Below are 23,793 nucleotides of genomic sequence, written 5' to 3'. Positions count from 1 at the left end.
TTTGTAGCAATACAGCTTAGCGCTGTTAACATTGAGGTGAGTTTGTGACAGATGAAACCAGGCCAGCAGGCATGCATATTTCATCTCCTCCACCAGAACTGATCACCGTTGCTCACCAGCTGAAGCTCAGCACTGTTCCTGGATCAGCTTTCAGTCTGCACTGTATTTAAAGGTTAGGGTTAGGAGTTTTGGGGAACCAGGGTCAGTTTCAGGGGGTGGACAGCGTGAGGAGCATGTGAAACTCACCAAATACGGGGGATCTGGGGGATGGGGGCCATGCTACAATGGGGCTACAGTCTGGTTGCCTGGTTACTGGGTCTGTGATTGCTAGAACTTTCCCCATTCACAAGACATTCCGACATTCCTGAGAGTGCACCAATCTGATAAATCAGGAGATGCAGTTCAGTGCGTGCAGTTAAGCCTTTCAAAATGTGCTTTTAAACATGTAGTTGGCCATTTTAGTAAAATTGAGTGTTATTGTTCAAGAGCTGTGGGATCAGGTGGGGGTAATCTTTCCTGTTGAGTTAATCCATGTAAACAGTGCTTTTATCAGATTTGGCTGCCATTTTATCAACTGTTTCTTTGAAAAGGAATTAAATATGTTCTTCATTAATTTTGTCAACACAGTGAAGTGTTGTTAGTTCATAGCAGTGCAGTCCGTGACCTGATATATACTGAGTATGTGTAATGTTTTAAACTGGTTCACTTAATCCCTTTGGGTGATTTAAAAAGTTTACTTCAGACAATAAAAACTGAGGTCTGCAGCTGTTGTAATCTCTGTTTGCTCCTCCCTTGGCCAGGGCTCCCTTGTAAAAGAGATAACCATCTCAATGGGACTCACCCCGTTAAATAAAGGAGAAAAAAAAATCCCCAGTGTGCATTTGTGTATGAGAAACTGAGGGAAAGAAAGGGAAGGAGGTATGGATTCAGGGGGAGGAGGAGCGATAGAATAACAATAACAATAATGACCATCATGTTCCTCATAATCCTGTCCCCTTATGTAAGGAGATTAACCTGCTCTTACCTCACTTCCTGTTTGAGTTACCGGAGTGGCACGAGGCTGTAGGGATGTCCCCACCCATCCCTGTCCTGCGTGTGCTGACGCCAGGCAGGTTAGTCCCAGCTCCTGTCCCAGCTGAGCGACAGGACCTCCCTGCCAAAAGTCCTTATCGCTCCACTGCAACTAAGTGCTCCGGACTAGAGCCGTCTCTGCCAGGGAAATCACAGCCCAGTGTTTCTGTCTTCTCAGAGAGGAGACAAACTGCTCACTCCTGACCCAGATACCCAACAGCCATGAACCCACGGAGGATTGGCCGAATAGGGAACAGTTTCCATGTGGGCAAACATGACATCCCTTATAAATTAAGCAGTCTTTGAAGGCATGCCTGTGCATCTTGCAGAAGACACATTCAGGGGATCCTATCCTATCACATCTTATTTGTAGCGATTCTAAAATCCCATTGGACAGCCTGATGTGCACAGCTCTGCTGCTGGAGGACCAGTGTTTGGTTCCACCTATTAGCTTAATTAGCTACTTAGCTCTATACATCCAAGTTGGTGTACACATACAGTAGATTCAAGCAAAACAGTCACAAGAATTGGGCTCGTTCATTCAGCTGTGATATACAGACAGGTCCATAAATATTGGGACATCGACACAATTCTCCTCTTTTTGGCTCTATACACCACCACAATGGATTTGAAATGAAGCGAACAAGATGTGCTTCAACTGCAGACTTTCAGCTTTAATTTGAGGGTATTTACATCCAAATCAGGTGAACGGTGTAAGAATTACAACAGCTTGTATATGTGCCTCCCATTTTTTAAGGGACCAAAAGTAATGGGACAAACTAACAATCATAAATCAAACTTTCACTTTTTAATACTTGGTTGCAAATCCTTTGCAGTCAATTACAGCCTGAAGTCTGGAACGCATAGACATCACCAGACGCTGAGTTTCTGGTGATGCTCTGCCAGGCCTCTACTGCAACTGTTCCTGCTTGTTCTTGGGGCATTTTCCCTTCAGTTTTGTCTTCAGCAAGTGAAATGCTTGTTCAATCGGATTCAGGTGAGGTGATTGACTTGACCATTGCATAACATTCCACTTCTTTGCCTTAAAAAAGTATTTGGTTGCTTTCGCAGTATGCTTTGGGTCATTGTCCATCTGCACTGTGAAGCGCCGTCCAATGAGTTCTGAAGCATTTGGCTGAATATGAGCAGATAATATTGCCCGAAACACTTCAGAATTGATCCTACTGCTTTCGTCAGCAGTCACATCATCAATAAATACAAGGGAACCAGTTCCATTGGCAGCCATACATGCCCACGCCATGACACTACCTCCACCATGCTTCACTGAGGAGGTGGTATGTTTTGGATCATGAGCAGTTCCTTTCCTTCTCCATACTCTTCTCTTCCCATCATTCTGGTACAAGTTGATCTTTGTCTCATCTGTCCATAGGATGTTGTTCCAGAACTGTAAAGGCTTTTTTAGATGTTGTTTGGCAAACTAATCTGGTCTTCCTGTTTTTGAGGCTCACCAATGTTTTACATCTTGTGGTGAACCCTCTGTATTCACTCTGGTGAAGTCTTCTCTTGATTGTTGACTTTGACACACATACACCTACCTCCTGGAGAGTGTTCTTGATCTGGCCAACTGTTGTGAAGGGGTTTTTCTTCACCAGGGAGATAATTCTTCTGTCATCTACCACAGTTGTTTTCCGTGGTCTTCCGGGTCTTTTGGTGTTGCTGAGCTCGGTGCGTTCTTTCTTTTTAAAAATGTTCCAAACAGTTGATTTGGCCACACCTAATGTTTTGGCTATCTCTCTGATGGGTTTTTTTTTATTTTTCAGCCTAATGATGGCTTGCTTCACTGATAGTGACAGCTCTTTGGATCTCATATTGAGAGTTGACAGCAACAGATTCCAAATGCAAATAGTACACTTGAAATGAGCTCTAGACCTTTTATCTGCTCCTTGTAAATGAGATAATGAGGGAATAACACGAGCAGCCAATTGTCCCATTACTTTTGGTCCCTTAAAAAGTGGGACTATAGAAACTGTTGTAATTCCTATACCGTTCACCTGATTTGGATGTAAATACCCTCAAATTAAAGCTGAAAGTCTGCAGTTAAAGCATATCTTGTTTCATTTCAAATCCATTGTGGTGGTGTATAGAGCCAAAAAGAGGAGAATTGTGTCGATGTCCCAATATCTATGGACCTGACTGTATAAATGACTGTGCAAATTAAATACTTAAGGCATGAAGTCAAGAAACATACACAACCCTCCCCTGTCTTATGGCATAGATACTCAAATCTGGGCCTCCTGTGACCTTTATAGAGAGAGATGTAGTTCAGAGGTGGAAAATCAAGTGTTCCAATCACCTGGATTTGGCCAATTAGCACAATTCTTCAGCCGGCAGGTAGAGCTAATAAGTGAAATCAGCTGGCTGAGTTGATGGGTGGAAGAAACACAGGCTTACTTTCTGACCCTGCACTTTCCAGCTCTGATGTAGATGTCCCAGGTAAACTGACTGCAGGTACATATTGTTTTCTCTTTCTCTTTCAGATGTTAGCCTCTGACCATGAGGATCCCTGTTCCAAACTCCAAGTCCCATCATCCCCAGGGCCATGCCACCCGGGCCCTGGTTTTGGACGTCTGAACTAGACCCCCCGTCCACACCGGCCCTGTACCTCTCTCTGCTCCGCCGCCCTCCAGACGTTAGCGATGGACAGCCCCCCCAAACTGTCGGGGGAGACACTCATCGTGCACCACCTTCCCCTGGTGCACTGCCAGGTTACGGGGCGCTGTGGGTCCATCAAGCGTCCCGCGCCCTTCGGACCCCCAGAGGGCCTGAGCCTGACCCGGACCACGTCCCTGCCCGAGCAGGAGGGCCTTCAGCGGGATGCGCTGGTCTACAGCAGCCAGGTCCAGACCTCCAGCAGCAGCAGTACCAGCTCCAGCGGGGCGGGGCTCGGGGGCGGGGGCAGAGCCGGGGGCGGGACTGGGCGCGACCGCGGGAGCCTGGCCAGTGATGACTCCTCCTCCTTCACCTCCAACGCCTCTGAGGACCCGCCTCCTCCCCCACCGGCCCCGCCCCTCCTTAAACCCCGCGACAGGGGCCACAACACCTCGCGCCACAACCCCTTCCTCCTAAACGCCGAGGATGAGGAGGAGGAAGGGGACGAGGAAGGAGGAAACCTGAACGGGTACCTGGAGGACTCCTCCTTCCATCTCCATGGAAACACCAATGCCAACGTCAGCCTCGCTAAAGGGGCGGAGACCTCGCCTTTCCTCCTGCACGATTTCGGCTATGCCCCCGAGCCCTTTCTCCTGCACGACTCCTTGGGAGGGGCCTGGGGCTCTACCGGCAGCCGCACGGGGGCCACAGATGGCCAGGAAAGGGCTCAAAATGGCCCCTCAGGGGCCCACTCTCAGCTGCAAAGCCTGGGCCTGCCCGGTCTGGAGGCTCAGCGTCGTCATGGCAGCAGCGGCTCCACCCTGTCCATGGAGTGGGGCGACGAAGAGGACGAGGAGGATGAAGATCACCCGATGAGCGTTCGGGCCTGCAGCTGCTGCTCCAGCTCGGACGCCGTCCCTCCCGCTTCCTGCTCCAGCGGCCTATCGGAGCCCTTCGCCGAGGACGAAGGGCTCCGCCTCCACCAATGCTACGGCAGCGACTCGTCCTGCAACAGCTCGGACGGCGTTCTCGTCAACTTCAGCGCCATCTACAACAAGATGAACAACGCCGTCCCCTCCAACGCCAAACCCGCCAACCTCAACGGCTCCGTGGAGCGGTGCCGCACTTCCTCCTCCGACGAGCCAGGGGGCGCCTTCTACCTGGACCTGCAGTCCTCGCCCACCGAGCCCCGCTCGGGCCTGGACGCCAACTGCAACTCGTACGCCGCTCCCCGCGAGGACCCGCAGGACCTCACTTCCTGTTTCCAGAGCCAGGTGCGCCTGGTGGTGGCCACACAGAACTACTACAAGCTGGTGACCTGCGACCTCTCCTCCCAGTCCTCCCCCAGTCCGCTGGCCTCCTCCGTCACCAGCTGCCCCGAGGAGCCCCAGGGCGCCAGCCCCACCCAGCCCACGGAGTACTACCTCTTCAGACAGGAGGAGGATGAGCTGTCTCAGGTGTGTGTGCGTGTGTGTGTGCATGTGTGTGCATGCATGTGTGTGTATGCATGTGCGTGTTTGTGTGTGGGAGAGGCAGATCTGGGTAAAATATGTCATTGTTTTGGATTCAAATAATGAGCTTGTCTGGTATATTGGAACAGATGAAGTACTCGCAAAAAGTGCAAACCCCGCCAGGCAAGATCAATCAAGCACAGAAAAGTATTTTAATTCTAAACAATTACATATTTGAGGCCTGGTGTGAGGGCTATCAGGGAAAAATGTGGCTCTATAGGACCCTGAAGAACAGATAATTAGACATATGAAGTTAAACACTTCAAACGGTGTAACACAAAAAACTAGATGAACAGTATTAATGGGGTCATGTCCTTAGAAAACGTCCCTCATGGCAAATGCTGTTTCTAATATAGCTTAGGAACAGCATCAAACTGCATGGAGTCTCATTTGTAATTAATTGCAGGTGATTTTGCACTAAAAGTCTCTTGAACTTGCTCATTTCAGAGTGTGAGTAACATGAAGAACCTATGTCTGACATCCAAACCTTTCTCTCCTGCAGAAGGAGGAAGAGGATGGAGGGGAAGAGGAGGAGGGGGGTGAAGACCCCACCCTAAAGGTCATCGAGGGGCAGGTGTACGTGAACGCCTCGCCTCCCGTCGGGGCCGAGGGCGGCGACAAGGGCCGCCTCCGTTCCCGTAGTTACGACCGTCACCTGGACCGCAGCCCCTCCCCCCGACTGGGCTCCCTGGAGCGCATGCTCAGCTGCCCCGTCCGTCTGAGCGACGGCACCGCCCGCTCCCCGGCCCCGCCCCCGCCCCCCCGCGTCACCTCGTTCGCCGAGATCGCCCGCAGCAAGCGGCGGAACGGTGGGGGGGGCGCGGCGGCCTGGTTCGCGGGGGCCGCGGGGCCGGGGTCCCCCTGTTTGAGGGCCGGGTCGGAGGCCTCCTCCAGCCAGTCCCTGGAGATCTCCCCCATCCCGGAGCTGCTCCAGCTCAGCCACAGCCACAGCCTGCCCCCCCTGCCCTTCACCCGCCGCGACACGTCCCCCCACCCCCACCGCGACCCCCCCGGGGCGGGCCACCGCGAAGCCAGAACCAAAGCTGAAGGTAAGAGGCCGAGACTCACCCCCCTCGCCTTCCTCCTGCTGGGACCCGCCGTGAGTCTGGGTGAAAATGTCCATCGAGCTTAAGTGGAATTAAGTCAGTTTATATCTTTTGTCTTGATATGCTTCGCAATACACCCGGGCTAAAACCCTCAGGAATGACTTGTCAGAGAAAGTTGTATTTCACCTATTTCATGTATTTCACTTAAGTGAAAGTCATGCTTAATGTGTGTTCATATCCAACTTCATTAACTTCATAGTGCTTTTCCAAACCACTAGTCATTCCCTGAATTTCCGTTTTAAAGATTGTATTCTCTATGAAGAACAAACCATTACCATTTCTAATTCACCGAGAAATGCTCTTACCGACTTCAGGAGCGGTGAAATGCTTTATTCTCTTTGCAAAAACTAAATGAAAGTGATTTGCAAGCAAACTGTTTCCTGTAGCAAGGGGTCAAAGGGCGAAGGGCGAGATAGAGAGAGCTTGTGTGTTCTGTTATTCATTCTCTGGAATTGTTCCTTGTACGTATATTGAATTTCTTCTATTACTATGACGCATAATATCTTCAGGAAATAATTGTGGCTGGTTAATGTTTGCCTTTGTTCGGTGCGAGTACATTGTTGTGCTCACAAGTTGAGAGTACACAGGTGCAAGACTGACTGGCTCAACCTGTGACAGGTATGAAAGAAGGGAAGGGCTGTGATCTCTGCGGCAGTTCAGGGAAGATACATATACCAGGCGCAGTTTGTTTTATGCAATGGGGAAATGTTTTTGACTGCACTGCAGCCATTTTGGTGGAGAGGAAGACATCATTAAAAATGATATCTCCAGTTTGATATCTCAAGGTCGACCAGGACCTCTTCCTATCTCTCACTTTCTCTCCCCCACTCTTTCTCTCTGTTTCTCCACTCAGTATTTATCTTGTGTGAAATTCAGATGGACGTGTGCATCTCATTTAATTAAACTGAGTTTACATGACTCAGCCATACAGAGGGAAGAGAGTTGTGTGTATTTATCTTGTGAAATAACAACAGATAGTATTTAAACATGTTATTAGCTCAGTTTTTACAGCTCAGTGTGGAATTGCCTTGATTGCAGGCTTTAACTGTAGAATGGAGTAATCAGACTTGTGCTATGTTTTGCTAGTTTTTTTGTTAGCCTGCAGTGTTGCTAATACTGAAAAATGTCTGACTTGGGGGCTTGGGCACTGATGTTTTCAGTGCCAAATGGATACGCAATGTCAGAATGAACTGTAGCACGTTGCTGAGTCATACTAAGTAATTCCAGTGCAGTCACAGATCCAAAATGGCTGCTGAACCCAGCGGGCGGACTGGTTTCCCTTGTGTGGAATTCCTTGCATTCCAATGACATAACTGAGGGACAGGAGGTCTGCGGTTGGAACGGTCTGTTATTTAATGGTCTGGTCTCAGGGGGTTTCCATTCCGAGCAAACACAGCAGCGACCTACTACACCCCCCCCCCCAAAAAAAAAACAACAACATATTTTTGCTGTAAATATCCCCCATTTCATTTAGCCGGAATGCACATTGCTGTGTGTTCTTACAAATTTTATTCTGGCTGTGTTTCTGTGTCTCTGTGCTAACTGTTCAGAGACTGGAGCAAGTCTGTTTATGCACGCCTATGTGTGTGTATGTACGTGTGTGTGTGTGTGTGGAGTATATGTGGAGTCTAGGGCACATAAAGATGTATGTATGTGAGACAAACGCTGTATGTGGTAACAGGGCAGTGCTGCAAGGGCCCTTGCGAGCGACACAAACCGGTTTAAGGATGAGCACGGGCCTTTAAGCCCATGGTCTCCGGCCCACGGTCTGGGATGCTCTCTGTGCCGTGTCTCTCTCGCCTGCGTCGTCCTGCTGCTGCTGCTGCTTACCGCCAGCCCTCCTTACGAGGCGGGGGGGGGAGGGGGCTGACCGCTGGAGCGGAGCGCGGTACAAGGGCATTCTGTCTCTGCTTACCGCCAACATGGCTGCTGCTGTCAGACTGGGGGGATGCGAGGTGCGCCGTCGACAAACCAGCCAGGGGTACCCAAGCGGGATGGGAGAGCGTTGTGCGGACAAACTGCAGCCAGAAGAGAGCTTTCACAGGGTATTTCCAGAAAAAACATAAAACGATGAAAGTGCTTACCGATTAGGCTGGTAAATTATATTTCTTTACCCGTGTATCAAGTTGTGTTTGAGACTTCCTTCTCCAAATGCCAATAAATTAAAATCTTTCTGTGCATTTGTTGATATTTCTACCCTTGGGAAGAGCTCGCTTGGAGTTGAATGTGTAGACGCGTGAGTTGACGCATGTTCGATATTCGCAGCCAGACCTCCTTCCTCCGTATTAATTTGTGTCAGGGTTACGTTTATGGAGAGAATCTGCGTGATATGAGCGAGCGCCGTGCTTTTCCCTCGGGCTGTGGATTCTCAAGGTTGTTTTTGTCACCACGGCGGCGCGATGTCTCCCTCTCTGGCGCAAACGCGGTACTGCGGGGAAGCCGCAATGACATTTTATCGTCAGAGCGAAAGAGACAAACAGATTGCGCAATCGCGACGACTTCGCAGCTCCCGTAGACGGTACACACGCTCTCTCTCTCTTTCTCTCGCAGCAAGTACAGAGAGCAGGACTGAAGGCTGTTTACTCACACAGATCGTATCGTGGCTTAAGGTTAATGGCTATGCGGTTGTAGGTGAGCCAGCCTGCGGTGAGAGAACAGGTGTTTGGTGCTGAGACGTGCGCTCATTCCTCGTGTCTGTGCCGTTGGTCTGCCGCACTGCTGCAGTGCTGAGCTGCTCTGTGTCCCGTCACGTGTTAGAACAGCTCTTTCCTTCTCCATATTTCTTATTCAGATGCATAATTTAAGCTTGCTTCTGTGATTATTATACCATTTATTATTGTTTTTTGCGAGTTAAGATGTTTTCTTCTTGTTATTTCTCTGTATCGTGTAAATTTCTTCGTGATTTTACTTCAAAAAAGGTATTCTAGAATAACATACTGTTTTAGTGTTGTAGTAAGACTTTTTTGCACCAGATGGCTATGTCTGACCAGTATAAATGCAAAAACTCATATCTGTCTTCTCATAAGTTATTGTGATAGCAACTCTCCAGATTATCATGTCTACAAGGTTCAGTATGTGTTGAGTATTAAGGCTATTTTAACTGTGATAGTCCATAGATCAGCCAGCTCATTTTTTGGCTTGTCTGTGTCTGTGTCCTCCCCGGGTGCCGTTTCAGGGGGCTTGTCGTCGTCCTCGGAGGTGGTTCGGTACAGCAAGGACCAGCGGCCCACCTCCCTGCCCATCCAGCCCTTCACCCTGCACCAGCAGCTGGGTCAGCAGCAGGGCAAGTTCCTGAGGCCTCTCCTCACCGAATACGTCAACAACATGCAGGGCCGGGCCCCTGAGCGGCCCCCGGAGGAGCCCCAGCGCAGACAGGCCCCGGCCCCGGCCCCGGCCCCGGCCCCCGGCCCCGGCTCCGTCCGGCCGTCCCCGCTGGGCAGCTATTCCCCGGTCCGCCAGCAGAGGGAGCCCTGCTCCTCCAGCCCCCGGCCCCCCCGCAGTCTCTCCTGCCCCCTGTCGGCCGGCCTCCTCCCCGTACGCCCCGCCCCCGGGGGGCTGGGACACTCCCCCGAGCCCCCGCTCCCCCTGCAGGCCCCGCCTCCGCCCCCGCCCCCGCTGGCGAGGGACCCGCCCACCACCGCCCCGCCCACGGACTGCCTCCATCACCGTGACTTTGTGGCCGCCGCAGAGTTCAGCCCCCTGGGCCACGCGGACCCCGCCCAGCACTGCGACGGGGGCACAGCCGGGCAGAGCTGCTGTTCAGGACCCCGGCCGCCCAATGGTAGGTGTCTAACAATGTGCCTGCTTGGCTGTAATCCTGTAGGTTTCGTGTGTGTGGACTTCCATGGGTTGTAATCGATTCACACTCATACACATGCAGCCTCTCTTTATTGATTCATGTATTATTAATGTTAAGCAGATGTAACCTCTGCTAGATGATTTACTAACATGACTAATCTGCAGTGTGAGAATGCTTGCTCTCTAAATCTTTTCTACTAACCTTCTTTTTATTCATTTCTCTGCACCGATCCTGCCACCCCTTTCATTCCTCCGGTCTCTATACCTCGGTCTCTTCCTTCATCTGCTCTACCCTTCTCTGTCACTTCTTCTCTGCTCTGTTCTCTCCATCCATTCCTGTCTTTTATTTTACTTGTTTTTCTGCCTGCCTCCACTCTCAATTTTCCCTCGATCTGCCCGGTATTCTTTTCTTTCTCTCTCTCTCTCTCTCTCGTCCTTTCTGTCCACCTTCCTGTACCACTCCTTTCCATATGTCTATCCATCATCCATCCATCCATCCACCCCTCCGCCCCCCAGCGCACCACCTCTCGCCGCAGGCCCTAAAATGGCGGGAGTACCGGCGTAAGAACCCTCTCGGGGGGGAGAGGGGCGGGGGCGGCTCCAGCTCCGCCCCCCTGTCCAGCAGCCTGGATGGCAGGAGGGGCGAGGGCAGGCTGGCGCGCCGAAACGTCTTCGATTTCCCAGCATCCTCCAGCCACGCGCACGGCCGGCAGAATGGTGCACTTACTCACTGCGGTCCTTCTGTGGGGAGTGTGTGTGTGTGTGTGCGCGTGTGTGTGTGTGCGTGTGTGTGTTTGTGTGTGAGTGTGTGTGTGTGTGCGTGTGTGTGTGTGTGTGTGTTTCTGTGTGAGTGTGCGTGTGTGTGTGTGTGTGTGTGTGTGCGTGTGTGTGTGTGTGAGTGTGTGTGTGTGTGCGTGTGTGTGTGTGTGTGTGTGAGTGTGTGTGTGTGTGTGTGTGTGCGTGTGTGTGCGTGTGTGCATGTGTGTGTGAGTGTGTGTGTGAGTGTGTGTGTGTGTGTGTGTGCGTGTGTGTGTGAGTGTGTGTGTGTGTGCGTGTGTGTGTGTGTTTCTGTGTGAGTGTGCGTGTGTGTGTGTGTGTGTGTGTGCGTGTGTGTGTGTGTGAGTGTGTGTGTGTGTGCGTGTGTGTGTGTGTGTGTGTGTGGGTTTAGGGTGTGGGTTGTGTGAGTCCATGTGTAAGAACTCTTTTTTGTTCTGGTTATGAATCTATACTGAATTCCTTCAACAGATCGAATCTACTTGTGACCAGCAGTCTGTACTCATAGAATAGCTTATTAAGATATTTTAACAATTTAAGTATATCGAACAAAAGGATGCATGTAGAATATCTCTGAATAATTATTGATAGATATTTCATGCTTTTTGATCATTTAAGGCTGATAGGAAGTGTATGCATTATACTTTTATGCTTAGTAAATCAACTCAGTGGCACATTGACCAGTCACAAACATGTGAAGTAAAACGATGAGGTCATCTTGTTTTTATGGCTGGTCATCTGCTGCTGTCCAGGCCTGTGCTCATGGTTGTGTTCTTGGGCTCCCCCTGCAGGCCAGTCTGCCAAACAGCAGAACTACTACAGCGACATCTTCCCCGACTACTTCTCTCTGTCCGAGAGACCGCCCGACGAGTTCTGCCTGTCGCCCGACGCCTCCTCTGAGTCCCTCTCCATCGACCTGCTGCAGAAGAAGGGTGGGTCCCCATGACAACGGCCTGGTGTGTGTGTGAGAGGGGAGAGCGTGCGTGTGTGTGTGTGTGTGTGTATGTGTGTGTCCGAGTCCCTCTCCATCAACCTGCTGCAGAAGTAGGGTGGGTCCCCATGACAACGGCCTGGTGTGTGTGTGAGAGGGGAGAGCGTGCGCGCGCGCGCGCGTGTGTGTGTGTGTCCGAGTCCCTCTCCATCGACCTGCTGTAGAAGTAGGGTGGGTCCCCATGACAACGGCCTGGTGTGTGTGTGAGAGAGGATGAGTGTGCATGTGTGTGTGTGTGAGAGAGAGAGATGGAGAGAGTGAATGAGTAAGAGGATGAGTGTGTGTGTGTGTGTTTGCATGCTTGTGTGTGTGTGTGTGTTTGCATGCTTGTGTCTGTGTTTGTGTGTTTACATGCTTGTGTGTGTGTTTGTGTGTTTGCATGCTCATGTGTGAGAGAGAGTGAATGTGTGAGAGAAAATGAATATGTGTGTGTGTGTGTTTGTGTGTTTGCATGCTTGTGTGTTTGTGTTTGTGTGTCTATGGGACAGAATGGGATGCCGGATACTGAATTGAATTTGAATTGCCTCAGTCACATGGTTGCATTAATGGACTGCACGCTGTGTCTTTCTGGGTGACAGCGCCAGCTAAACGCCTAAATGTCAGTTAATTATCGTGTCAGTATTTCATAATTATCATAACTGGACTGTATTCTAATGAAGGAACATTACATTTATTAAAGAAAGCAGGGCTGGTGGACCGGGTCTGGTATCTTGTACACTAAGTCCTTTTTAAATCGCAGGGGAATGTGATGCCCGAATGAAAGGCTTACTGAGCAGCAGATGTGCTAGGCCCTTTATTTCACATCACAATGTAGGCTGCATTTTACCCCACATATAGATGCCAAACACAGCTAACATGCTAACAGGCTAACAGGCTAATTGTGGAGCTCTGCCTGTAGATGCTTTAAAGGGCAGAGCCTGAGAATTGTGGGAGATTGAGTTTTTCTGCAGTCCTGTTGAAAAGCGTCCTAGATAGCCTGAGATAGATCTGTCCTTGCAGCCATTACATTAAAAATGAACAAGTTCTTTCTGTCCTTCACTGTGATTGACTCAGGTAATTGACTCGTGTGTGTGTGTGTGTGTGTGTGTGTGTGTGTATGTGTATGTGTGTGTATGTGTATGTGTATGAGTGTGAGTGTATGTGTATGTGTATGTGTATGTGTATGTGTACATGTACGTGTGTGTGTGTGTGTGTGTGAGGGGGGTTGTGTTTGTGTATGTGTATGTGTGTGTGTGTGTGTGTGTGTGTGTGTGTGTATGTGTACGTGTACGTGTACGTGTACGTGTGTGTGTGTGTGTGTGTGTGTGTGTGTGTATGTGAGTATGTGTATGTGTATGTGTACGTGTATGTCTACGTGTACGTGTACGTGTACGTGTCCGTGTGTGTGTGAAGGGGGGTTGTGTTTGTGTGTGTTTGTGTGTGTGCTATTAACAGTAAGGCTGTTGGAATCATTCATAAATAGTCTCATATAATATGCTTCCTGGGAAATAAATTAATTATCTTCTCAGCAGAACTCTGCCTTACAGCTTTCTGTTGTGTAGGTGATTCACTTGTTGAAGAGGGGATGATAAAAGAGGGAAAGGAGAGTGATTAATGAAATGAAAGAGGTGAGGTGAGTGAGGTGTTTTGAGAGGCTCTCCAGTGTGCTTCAGTGCAGAGAGGATGGGGCCGGCCCATGCTTGTCTCGTGGTGGCGGACTAGCGCTACAGCACTTTAGGGACATGTTCCTCTGTCAGCCGTTTCTCTGCCTCCAGTACACGAAGAAGCCAAACAAGTGACTGCATTCTCTCTCTCTCTCTCTCTCTCTCTCTCCCCCTCTCTCTCTTTCTCTCTCATACTCTCTCGGTCCCCTATCTCCCCCTCTTCATCTCTCATACTCTCTCTCTCTGTCCCCTATCTCCCCTTCTCCATATCTCTCTCTCTCTCTGTCTCTCTCTTAGCATTGGTGAAAGCCATCAATACAGCGGTTGATTTGATCGTGGCTCATTTTGGTACCAGCCGGGACCCTGGAGTGAAGGTACTGTTCTACAGTAAATATGACAAATCACATCTACAGTACGCATTTCTCCCTCCCTCCCCAATCTCTCCACCTCCTTATTGTTCTCTCCACCTCCTTATTGTTCTCTCTGTGAAGTCTCTCTCCCCTCCCTGGCACAGGCCAAGCTGGGGAACAGGGGACATTTCTCCCTCCCCCCTCCCTCCCTCCCTTCTTCTTTTTCTCTCTTTGAAATCTTTCCAGATTCACAGATTTTTTTTAACAAATTGAAAACACGACGTGTCGGAGACTTCAGCGCTCATTATGAGGCAAGAAGCGGAGATGTTGTGGATTGTGAGTTTTTAACCTGGCGTCTCTCTCCCCTCCCTGTCTCAGGCTAAGCTGGGGAACAGCTCGGTGAGCCCCAACGTGGGTCACCTGATCCTGAAGTACCTCTGTCCTGCCATCCGGGACATCCTGCAGGACGGACTGCGGGGGTACGTCCTGGACCTCATCATCGGACAGCGCCGCAACGTGCCCTGGAGCGTGGTGGAGGCCTCCACACAGCTGGGTCAGTGAGGAAGAGGAGGGGGATGAGGAGGAGGATGATGGTGGTGGTGGTAGTGATGATAATTGTTATGATATAACCTATTCTAGTACGAGTGTTCAGGCTAGTGTGATACAAGCACAGGAGATGGGATGCCTGCTTCAAAAGATTTCGAAAGTAGATACCGTCTCATTCTTGAGCAGCCCTGATGTTCCTCAGCTATGGATTGCAATGGCGATGCAGTAATGGTAGGGGTGGCTACAAGGTTGATGATGATACCAGTGACATTTGAGATAGTGCCTGGGCTGACGCAGAGGCTCATGGGAGATGTAGTCCAGGCAGAGTGATGGTGACCCCTTCCCCTGTGTCTCTCCTCAGGCCCTTCCACCCGCGTGCTCCACGGCCTGTACTCCAAAGTCAGCCAGTACTCCGAGCTCACCGGCCACAGCATGAGGCTCAACGCCTTCATCTTCGGCCTGCTCAAGTGAGTCCCTCCCCCACCCCTCCGCAGGGTGCTCCCAGCAGAGCTGGGGCCAATACCTCGTTGGTTTCGGATTCAAATACTTTTCTCCTCTTTACTGAGCTTTTCTGGGGTTTTGGAACCCATGGAATACTCTCGAAAAGTGCAAACCCCACATTCTGATCCTATTGGTTGGCTCAATTGGACCAGGCAAGATCAATCGAGCATGAAATGGCCTGACCATTATTTGCTGCTTTTTTATCTTACTTTACAATTAAACTTCAGTGTGAGGTGAGACAGAGAGGGTGACATTGAAAATGTATATTTCACTGTACGGTGAACGTTGTTTCCATCAGAATTTGTACAAGATCATGTGCAATAAACTGTGTCAATCAATCAATCAATAAATCAGTAAACCAGCCAATCAATAAATACTTATTTGTTATATTGCATTTTTGTACTGTTAAATTATCATTGACTGAAGCCATAGTGTTGCAGTGAACCTGTATTATGCTAAGCAGTGATGTGACCGAGTTCATATTATGCAGGCTGATGAGATCACATAAGGATAGCTTCACCACTGCTGCAAAGCTGGGTAATGTAAAAGGGTGTGGTCACCTTCTTCACTGTGTTATATAACTTGGCATTTCATTTCATAGCAGATAATCTAGCCTGTAGAGTAGAGAAGCCGGCTGAATTGTCTTAGCTAGAAAGAGTAAATGGAATAAAAAAAAAAGAAATAAAGTAAATTTCTTTATTTATGGACTTTCAGTTTCAATAGAATTGGTGTGCAGTATGTTTGTGCACTTGGAGTTCAGATTGTCATTTCGTATGCTGTTTTGACTGACTTCAAATAACTGCTGAATCAGAGTTTGGCTCTCTCTAAGCCCCGTATTCAAACCTAGTTTCATCTTCAAAGCCCGGGCTTCGTTTGACAGGATCTAGGTGCACAGCTCAGGAAAGGCAGATATTCCACTGCGGCAGGCTTTCACCCTGCTCCTGAAGATATGAGCTTTAAGATGCGCATTGCGATGCTTTGTCTTCCATGATGCAGATCTTTCTGCACCGGACTCTAGGCTGTAGAACTCCTCGCTCACTGCGTTTGGGTGTCAGCCAATTGCTTAGTGTCAATGACTAGTCAACTCAGCATCAATGATAACAGGGCGGCCTGTAGCGTAGTGGTTAAGGTGCATGACTGGGACACGCAAGGTCGGTGGTTCAATCCCTGGTGTAGCCACAATAAGATCCACACAGCCGTTGGGCCCTTGAGCAAGGCCCTTAACCCTGCATTGCTCCAGGGGAGGACGGTCTCCTGCTTAGTCTAATCAACTGTACGTCGCTCTGGATAAGTGCATCTGCCAAATGCCATTAATGTAAGGTAATGTAATGTAATGATAGGTTTGTCTAAGTGCCCATTGGTCAGCAAATGTATTGTGTGTGAACTGTGCTGAGAACATGAGCTGGATTGAGAATGTTCATGAGCCATAGTGAGAATGTTTGTGAGCTGTACTGAGAATGGTGATGGTGATGAGCTGTATTGAGAATGTTCATGAGCTGTATTGAGAATGTTTCCAGAATTTCATTTGGAGGTATGAAAATGGACATTTCTTCAGCACTGCATCACAGTGGACATGCTGCTTAGATAAGAAAAAAAGTCCTGGACTTCTTAACAAATGAAAAAAGTACAAAGATGGCGGGGTGTTAGCTGGTTCAGACAGAGGGCTTTCTAACACTCTCACCCTGGCTGCTGTTTCTAATGTGTCAGCGGTCTGCCCCGTTCACCCGGATACGCTACCCGTGGCCTCATTAACCTCGCTGTCAGCTCAGATTACAGCCACAGTAACGGACAGAGCAGAGCATACAGGCCGGCCCAGTTATGAGACAGATCTATCCCTCCTATCTTTTTGTGCTTCTGCCTTCGGTTGCTATGGTAACAAGTTGTTACGGTTGCTTCGATGCTACGGTAACAAGGAGATCAAGATGAATATCACGTACCCAAAGTCCAATTAGCCTGAATTAGAACAGCGTTCCTCATAATGATATTATTGGGCTTCATGATCCAGATGGGCTGTTGAGATTCACTTTTGATTTTCATCCAAGTTGGGGTTTTGGATGTGGTGGAGATTTTATTAATTCGTTTTCTTGGAGAGTTATCATTTCAAACGTTTCTCTCTACCTTTCAGTTTGCGGTCCTTGGAGTTCTGGTTCAATCATCTCTACACACATGAAGGTGAGGAAATATTTTATAGGAAGGAAAGAGTACTCTCTTACAGCAGATATTTATAATGCTGATGACAGCATTCATACAGCATTCATAAATCAGCTCATGATTTATATCCTTATTTCCTCTGGCAATGGTATCTGTGTTTTCACCTGTGTAGTATATCTGGTTATGGTAAAGTATACGTGGTAATGGTGTCTGTGTTTTAACCTATGTAGTAGATCTGGTTACACTAAAGGATCTGTGCTAATGGAGTCTCTGTCTCGCTCCAGACATCGTAGCGGCGCACTACCACCCGTGGGGTTTCCTGCCCCTGTCCCAGGGGGCCTGCCAGCCGCTCTACGAGGAGCTCCTCCTGCTGCTGCAGCCCCTCTCCCTGCTCCCCTTTCACCTGGACCTCCTGTTCGAGCCCGAGCTCCTGCAGCGCGGCCAGGAGCACCTGCGGAGGAAGGAGCAGCTCTGCTCCAACGGGGAGGGTCTGGAGCAGTCCTCCCAGTCCACCTTCCAGCGAATGAGAGGCTGGGGCTCCCTGGGGGCGGAGCCTAAACGGGAGGCGGCGGAGCCGAGGAAGGAGGGGGCGCAGAACGGGACTGAGGGAGCGGAGCCGAGGAGGGAGGCTTTGGGGGTCAGGTCCGAGGGGCGGGGCGGAGAGGCGAAGAGGGCGGGGCTAAGGGTCAGGGAAGGGTCGAGGGAACAGAAGGTGGCAGAAGGCAGAGGGGAACCCCGGAGAGAGGTGGGCGGGGCCCCGGTGCAGAGGGCGAAGGGGGTGGGCAGTGAATCAGGCGAGGCGGAGACAGACAGGAGCCGGGACGGCGATAACGGAGGAAGGCCCAGGGACAGGCAGGCGGGCTGGTGGTATCAGCTCATGCAGAGCTCACAGGTCTACATTGACAACTCCGCCGAGGGGTCAAAGTTCGTCAAGTGGGAGAAGAGGAAGAAGCCCGCAGGGGAGGCTGGCAGTGGGCGGGGCGGAGGGGCGGGGCGCAGGCTGAGCCCGCCCCCTCCCAGGGAGGGCGTGGTAGAGGGGGCGGAGGCCGGCCAGGAGGGGGCGGGACTAAAGGAAAGGGGCGGGAGCAGCAGTAGCAGCAGCAGCGAATCAAGCGTCACTGCCAGAGGGTGGCGCTCTTGGATGGGCAGCCCCCCGGAGTCTGTCTCCGGAGACCTGAAGAGGAGCCAGGAGCCCCAGAGTCTGGAGGCCCCAGGGGCCGCACCAGGGGCCCAGGAGGAGGGCCCCTCACCGGGCCTGCGCTGGAGCAGGCTGTTCGGAGCTGGCACTGGCGCCCCCCTCAGGCCAGAGAACGTGGAGCAGTCTCGACTCGCCAAGTCTCAAAAGAGCAGGTCACCATCTTTTTACAAAGATAAATATTTCAAGAGATAATATGTTTTTACTCCCCTGTTGATTATTTACAAAAATATCAATTACAAAAATATTCTAACTTTCATTGCGTTTTCAACTACTCACGCTTGATAAACTTATGCGTTCTGACATGAAGGCTTACCAGTAAAAAACAGGTAACAACAGGACCCTGCCCGTAGGCATTATGGATGTACAAACTCTAAGAAAAAATGAAGACTTAAAATAACTCCCTGTTCTGCTTGGCCCTTCTAGGCTTCCGTCCGGATGGTTGAGCCTGGACAAGTCAGTGCTGGACATCGTGGCTCAGACGGTGGGGGCGGGGAAAAGGCCAGACCCGCCCTCTCAGAGCCAGGCCCCGCCCCCTGTGCAGAAACCAGAAGCACCGGCTGCCAAACAACGCTCGCTACGGTAACGGGAAATACTGTTCCTGAAAGTGTTGTTTTTTTAGTCTTTAGTGCTTCCACAAGAAATGAAAGTATGTCAAAGATAGCTAAAATGAAGAGGGAGAAACCACAGAATTGGCAAAGACGTTAGCCCCTTGGGTAATAATTCACATTATTTATAAGCATAAATGTAGCTCAGGGTTTTACTGAGAACAGGCTTGCCCAGTGTGTGCAGTGTGGGTCAAGTCAAGTGAACTTTATTGATAGAGCACATTTAAATGCATGTTGAGCAAAGTGCTGAGTTAAAATAAGTTTCATAAAACTCAATAAAATTACATATAATTGCACATCATTAGACATGATTTACGCCATAATTTACAACAAATGTTACACAGACTCAGGCTAATGGGAAAAGGTCAGATTTGAAGGTAATAATGGAGGGGGAGAACCTACTATGCAGATGAAGGCAATTCCACAACTTTGAGGCAACGATAGAGTAGGCACAATCAGCCTTAGTTTGTAAACAGGATTGTAGAAAGCATAAAAGCAGTTTGTCTGAGGATCTGAGAGGCTTGTACAATTGTGCAGTGTGTGCAGTGTGTAGTGCCTGTGTGTAGCATCTGTGTGTGCAGTGTGTCGTCTGTGTGTGCAGTGAGAGTGTTCAGTGTGTTGATGCTGTGCTCTGTGTGTTTTAGGGAGGTGCTGGCCCTGTGTGTTCAGTGTGCTGATGCTGTGCTCTGTGTTTTAGGGAGGTGCGGGCCCTGTGTGTTCAGTGTGCTGATGCTGTGCTCTGTGTTTTAGGGAGGTGCTGGCCCTGTGTGTTCAGTGTGCTGATGCTGTGCTCTGTGTGTTTTAGGGAGGTGCTGGCCCTGTGTGTTCAGTGTGCTGATGCTGTGCTCTGTGTGTTTTAGGGAGGTGCTGGCCCTGTGTGTTCAGTGTGCTGATGCTGTGCTCTGTGTTTTAGGGAGGTGCGGTGCCCTGTGATCAGTGTGCTGATGCTGTGCTCTGTGTTTTAGGGAGGTGCTGGCCCTGTGTGTTCAGTGTGCTGATGCTGTGCTCTGTGTGTTTTAGGGAGGTGCTGGCCCTGTGTGTTCAGTGTGCTGATGCTGTGCTCTGTGTTTTAGGGAGGTGCTGGCCCTGTGTGTTCAGTGTGCTGATGCTGTGCTCTGTGTGTTTTAGGGAGGTGCAGGCCCTGTGTGTTCAGTGTGCTGATGCTGTGCTCTGTGTTTTAGGGAGGTGCAGGCCCTGTGTTCAGTGTGCTGATGCTGTGCTCTGTGTTTTAGGGAGGTGCGGGCCCTGTGTGTTCAGTGTGCTGATGCTGTGCTCTGTGTTTTAGGGAGGTGCTGGCCCTGTGTGTTCAGTGTGCTGATGCTGTGCTCTGTGTTTTAGGGAGGTGCAGGCCCTGTGTTCAGTGTGCTGATGCTGTGCTCTGTGTTTTAGGGAGGTGCGGGCCCTGTGTTCAGTGTGCTGATGCTGTGCTCTGTGTTTTTTAGGGAGGTGCTGGCCCTGTGTGTTCAGTGTGCTGATGCTGTGCTCTGTGTTTTAGGGAGGTGCTGGCCCTGTGTGTTCAGTGTGCTGATGCTGTGCTCTGTGTGTTTTAGGGAGCTGCTGGCCCTGTGTGTTCAGTGTGCTGATGCTGTGCTCTGTGTGTTTTAGGGAGGTGCTGGCCCTGTGTGTTCAGTGTGCTGATGCTGTGCTCTGTGTGTTTTAGGGAGGTGCGGGCCCTGTGTGACCTCAGTGCCTCGGAGGCAGGGCAGCTCAGCTTCAGTAAGGGCGATGTGCTGCGGGTCCTGAGCCACGCCCAGGCCGACTGGCTCCTCTGTGCCCGGGGCCAGAGGACAGGCCTGGTGCCCGTCGTTTACGTCACCCTCGGCGAGGACCCACAGGGGCCCCAGGGGCCACACTGAGCCCCAGAAGAGGGAGCTTTGGGAAAGAAATTACCCCCCAAAAACCCGCCATAGACCTCAGCTTCAGCCTCAGCCTACCAGTTTCTGGAAGGCTCCGGATTCCCCTGGAACCACACTCTTATTGGGACATATTTGCACATGGCTGTTTTCTCTCTCTGTCTCTTTCTCCCTCTCTGCTCTCCCTCACACACATGCACACACACACACACACACACACACATTGAGCTTAGGGGTGCCCCCCGTTTCTAAATACCAATAAAAGTTTGCATCCTGGGGCTCCCTCAAACTCTGTTCTCTGCTCACTGTACATCCATTGGGCGGCCTGCTCTCGGACACTCCCGTTAGCCTGTGCTGTGGATTTTACAGCCTCCCTCATTACCAAGCCCTTATGCTGAGGGAAGGTCCGCGATTGGCCGGCTCTGCCCTGGGGAACATTCCGGAACAGAATTCCGGAACAGAACTCTCAGCCTGCTTGTTACCACAGTAACAGTAACCCCCACAATCGGAACCCTCCTCCCCTACACCTTCCTGCTCAGACAAGAAAAGAGGGGTGTGAGTTTTCTGCATGTGACCACCCCCAGCAGACATTATCCACCAATCTCTGCACCCCCATCTAGGCAGGACTTCTGAAAACTCCACCCCCCCGCATCCACCGACCCCCTCCATTTTGTTCATCCAATAGCCTGCGGAGATTGTGGAGAAATGTACGTAAACTGAGACGATGTACATTAATTATCTATGTGTTGCACTGTTTTTATTTCTTTGACTAAATGCAGCCAGTTGCTCCTGGAGGCAGTAGGCAGCGTATGTGGGGGGGGGGGGGGGGAGGTCAAAGCCGTGGTGTGTCCATAGGACGTAGGATAAAAGTGTGAGTGAAAACGGGGCTCTGGGGGAAGAGTTTCACCGTCGCACAGCCCGTCCTCAGATGGTTATCGATCAAAGGTCAAAGGTCAGCAATCTGCATAAATGTAACAAATAAGGAAAAAGGGAGCTTGTCCATATTTTAAGGTGCCAAAGTGATGCCACCTAACACCAATGCCATTTAGTGGCAGTGTTCTTATTTTAGTTTGCAGTTACGTTTGCATGTAGTTGCGTCAGCTCACGAGACTGGAAAGTGGCCTTAATATAGTGTTAACGATGCAGTGTCAGAGATGGGGGCTGGTGTGGTACTGTAGTAGTCAGTAGTCACCGTTGAGTATGCGCTAACTATGGAGCTGAGTTATTTTAGAAAAATTCTGCGATTAAAAGCCTTCAGAGGGTATTCCTATATTCCCCTTGGTTCCTGTAGCCCTGTGAAAAACAACAGATTTTCATAAAGCTACAGTGTTAAAATGTGCTTAACTGAGATTTTGTGGGGAAAGGATGCATTCTCCATGGTCTAACTGTATAAATATGTCAAATAGTGATTATTTATTGCTTTACCTTTGGTTTAGTTACTTTTTTGTTCATTAACATTGCTCTATGTTATTCCATTCGGTTGTACAATGACATTATTTTTGATATTTCTTTTTGTAAAAAAAAAGAAAGAAAAAAAAGGTATTTTATTAGTTCGAAGTTGTAAATACATTACATTAATTTAATAGCATGTTTGGAGGAGATATGCTAAATGTGCAGTCATTGACGAAGAACAACAGGGGTATTGTTCAGTGAGTTTGTGTACCATACAGTGTACCAGTCCTGGTTCTCTTGTGTGTGATTCTGCAGTGATTACCTGAAGGGAGGGAGGTGAGAGGTGGATAGTCTCGTTGGCGGTACTGGAGTTGTAACGCCCTCGCTCAGTTCGTCAGCAAGGACGACGCTTCTTATTTTTGCCCGGAACTGCAGATGCGCCCATGTACATGCACGGCGACTGTTTGTGAAAGTTTCATGAGGACTGCGTGATGGTTGCACATTGGTGCCCCCTGGTGGATGTGAAGAGCACTGCCTCATCCAGGACTTAATGGGCCGGCCTGTTTCTCTAACAGCTTGACGTTTGCGCTTTAGGTAAGAAAATGTGTTCGTCTCTACGGTACGGCCATTCTTTTTATCCGTTCTTTTCTTATTTTTTTTGCAGCCTTCCTAATATTCTCTCAGTCTTAAGCGCTGTACTGTTCTACCCAATGTTAAATATTTCACCTCGCATTGATTTCCTTTTTTCGTCCAGGCAATATATTATGTATGACATCGCTATAATATGGATATTAATAAAGATATGCTTATGTGAATATTGGGAGCTGTGTCGTGATTTACCGAAGAGCTTATGAAAATGATGAAAAAAGCCAACCCAGTAATACTTGTGTAAATGCTATCCTCTAGTGGTTACTATGTTTTTTAATCACTCTTGTTACAACTCACCATGTCAGCCCAACACTCTCATTTAACTGAAGGGCGGTAAGAGAAGCCATTTTAGAGCAGCTTGTGTGGGTATTTAGACAGAATCGCCACTCTGTTGTGTAAATTTACAATATAACCACAGTTCACTGTCCTAGGCAGAAAAAATGCAATAATGTTTTCAACGGCACAGTATGTGGTAAGATCTTCTTATTCTCGCTAACTGCTATTATTATTATTGTTATTATTATTATTATTATTATTATTATTATTATTATTATTATTATTATTATTATTATAGTAGTAGCACTGAAGTAGAGAGGTTAGGCAAGCATACTCTGTAGACATACTGTAGGCTGTGTAGCTCTTTTTTTCTCGACCACAAGAGGGCACTCTTCGGCCAAACAAAGTTTTTCTCATTCAACACAACTGAAATCCCTTCCTGCAAATGCACAGCAATGAAAAACGCCGTGTGCTTATTGCCACAGTTTGTGCCACTTCGAGGCATCCATCTGAAAAACCCTTCCCTTAACGGCTTTTTGAACGCTCCCGTTAAAATATGCAATTCGAATAACGAACTTGTAGTGAACATCATAAGCGTCTATTCATCAACACACAATAGATAGAAAAAAATATTCCATTTGGACTACGCATTTTTCAAGACGTAACAATGACTGAATGTTGACTGTCATCAAGATGAATGTTTTGTTGATCGTTTTATGTACATTACATTACAATACCTTACGTTACATGCGGAGGCAGTTTTAAGTAT

General features: G+C 49.3%; 1 protein-coding gene across 1 annotated transcript in view; it reads left to right on the top strand.

The window, feature by feature from the left end:
- LOC133140965 (AP-4 complex accessory subunit RUSC2-like) overlaps positions 1-21,530 on the top strand; it is a 38,722-nt gene extending 17,192 nt beyond the window's left edge. The window contains exons 2-12 of the mRNA XM_061261298.1: positions 3,570-5,138; positions 5,695-6,241; positions 9,474-10,079; positions 11,662-11,802; positions 13,802-13,878; positions 14,233-14,407; positions 14,762-14,867; positions 17,027-17,073; positions 17,337-18,402; positions 18,674-18,829; positions 20,516-21,530. Coding sequence (XP_061117282.1) covers positions 3,729-5,138; positions 5,695-6,241; positions 9,474-10,079; positions 11,662-11,802; positions 13,802-13,878; positions 14,233-14,407; positions 14,762-14,867; positions 17,027-17,073; positions 17,337-18,402; positions 18,674-18,829; positions 20,516-20,711 — 4,527 coding nt within the window. The 5' untranslated portion in view covers positions 3,570-3,728 and the 3' untranslated portion in view covers positions 20,712-21,530. The remainder of the gene's footprint in view (positions 1-3,569; positions 5,139-5,694; positions 6,242-9,473; positions 10,080-11,661; positions 11,803-13,801; positions 13,879-14,232; positions 14,408-14,761; positions 14,868-17,026; positions 17,074-17,336; positions 18,403-18,673; positions 18,830-20,515) is intronic.
- The last annotated feature ends 2,263 nt before the right edge of the window (positions 21,531-23,793 follow it).

This window comes from Conger conger, chromosome 11 (genome assembly GCF_963514075.1).
Source record: "Conger conger chromosome 11, fConCon1.1, whole genome shotgun sequence".
Taxonomy (NCBI): domain Eukaryota; kingdom Metazoa; phylum Chordata; class Actinopteri; order Anguilliformes; family Congridae; genus Conger; species Conger conger.
Note: the sequence above shows the minus strand (reverse complement) of the source record. Positions and strands in the feature narration are given on the sequence as shown.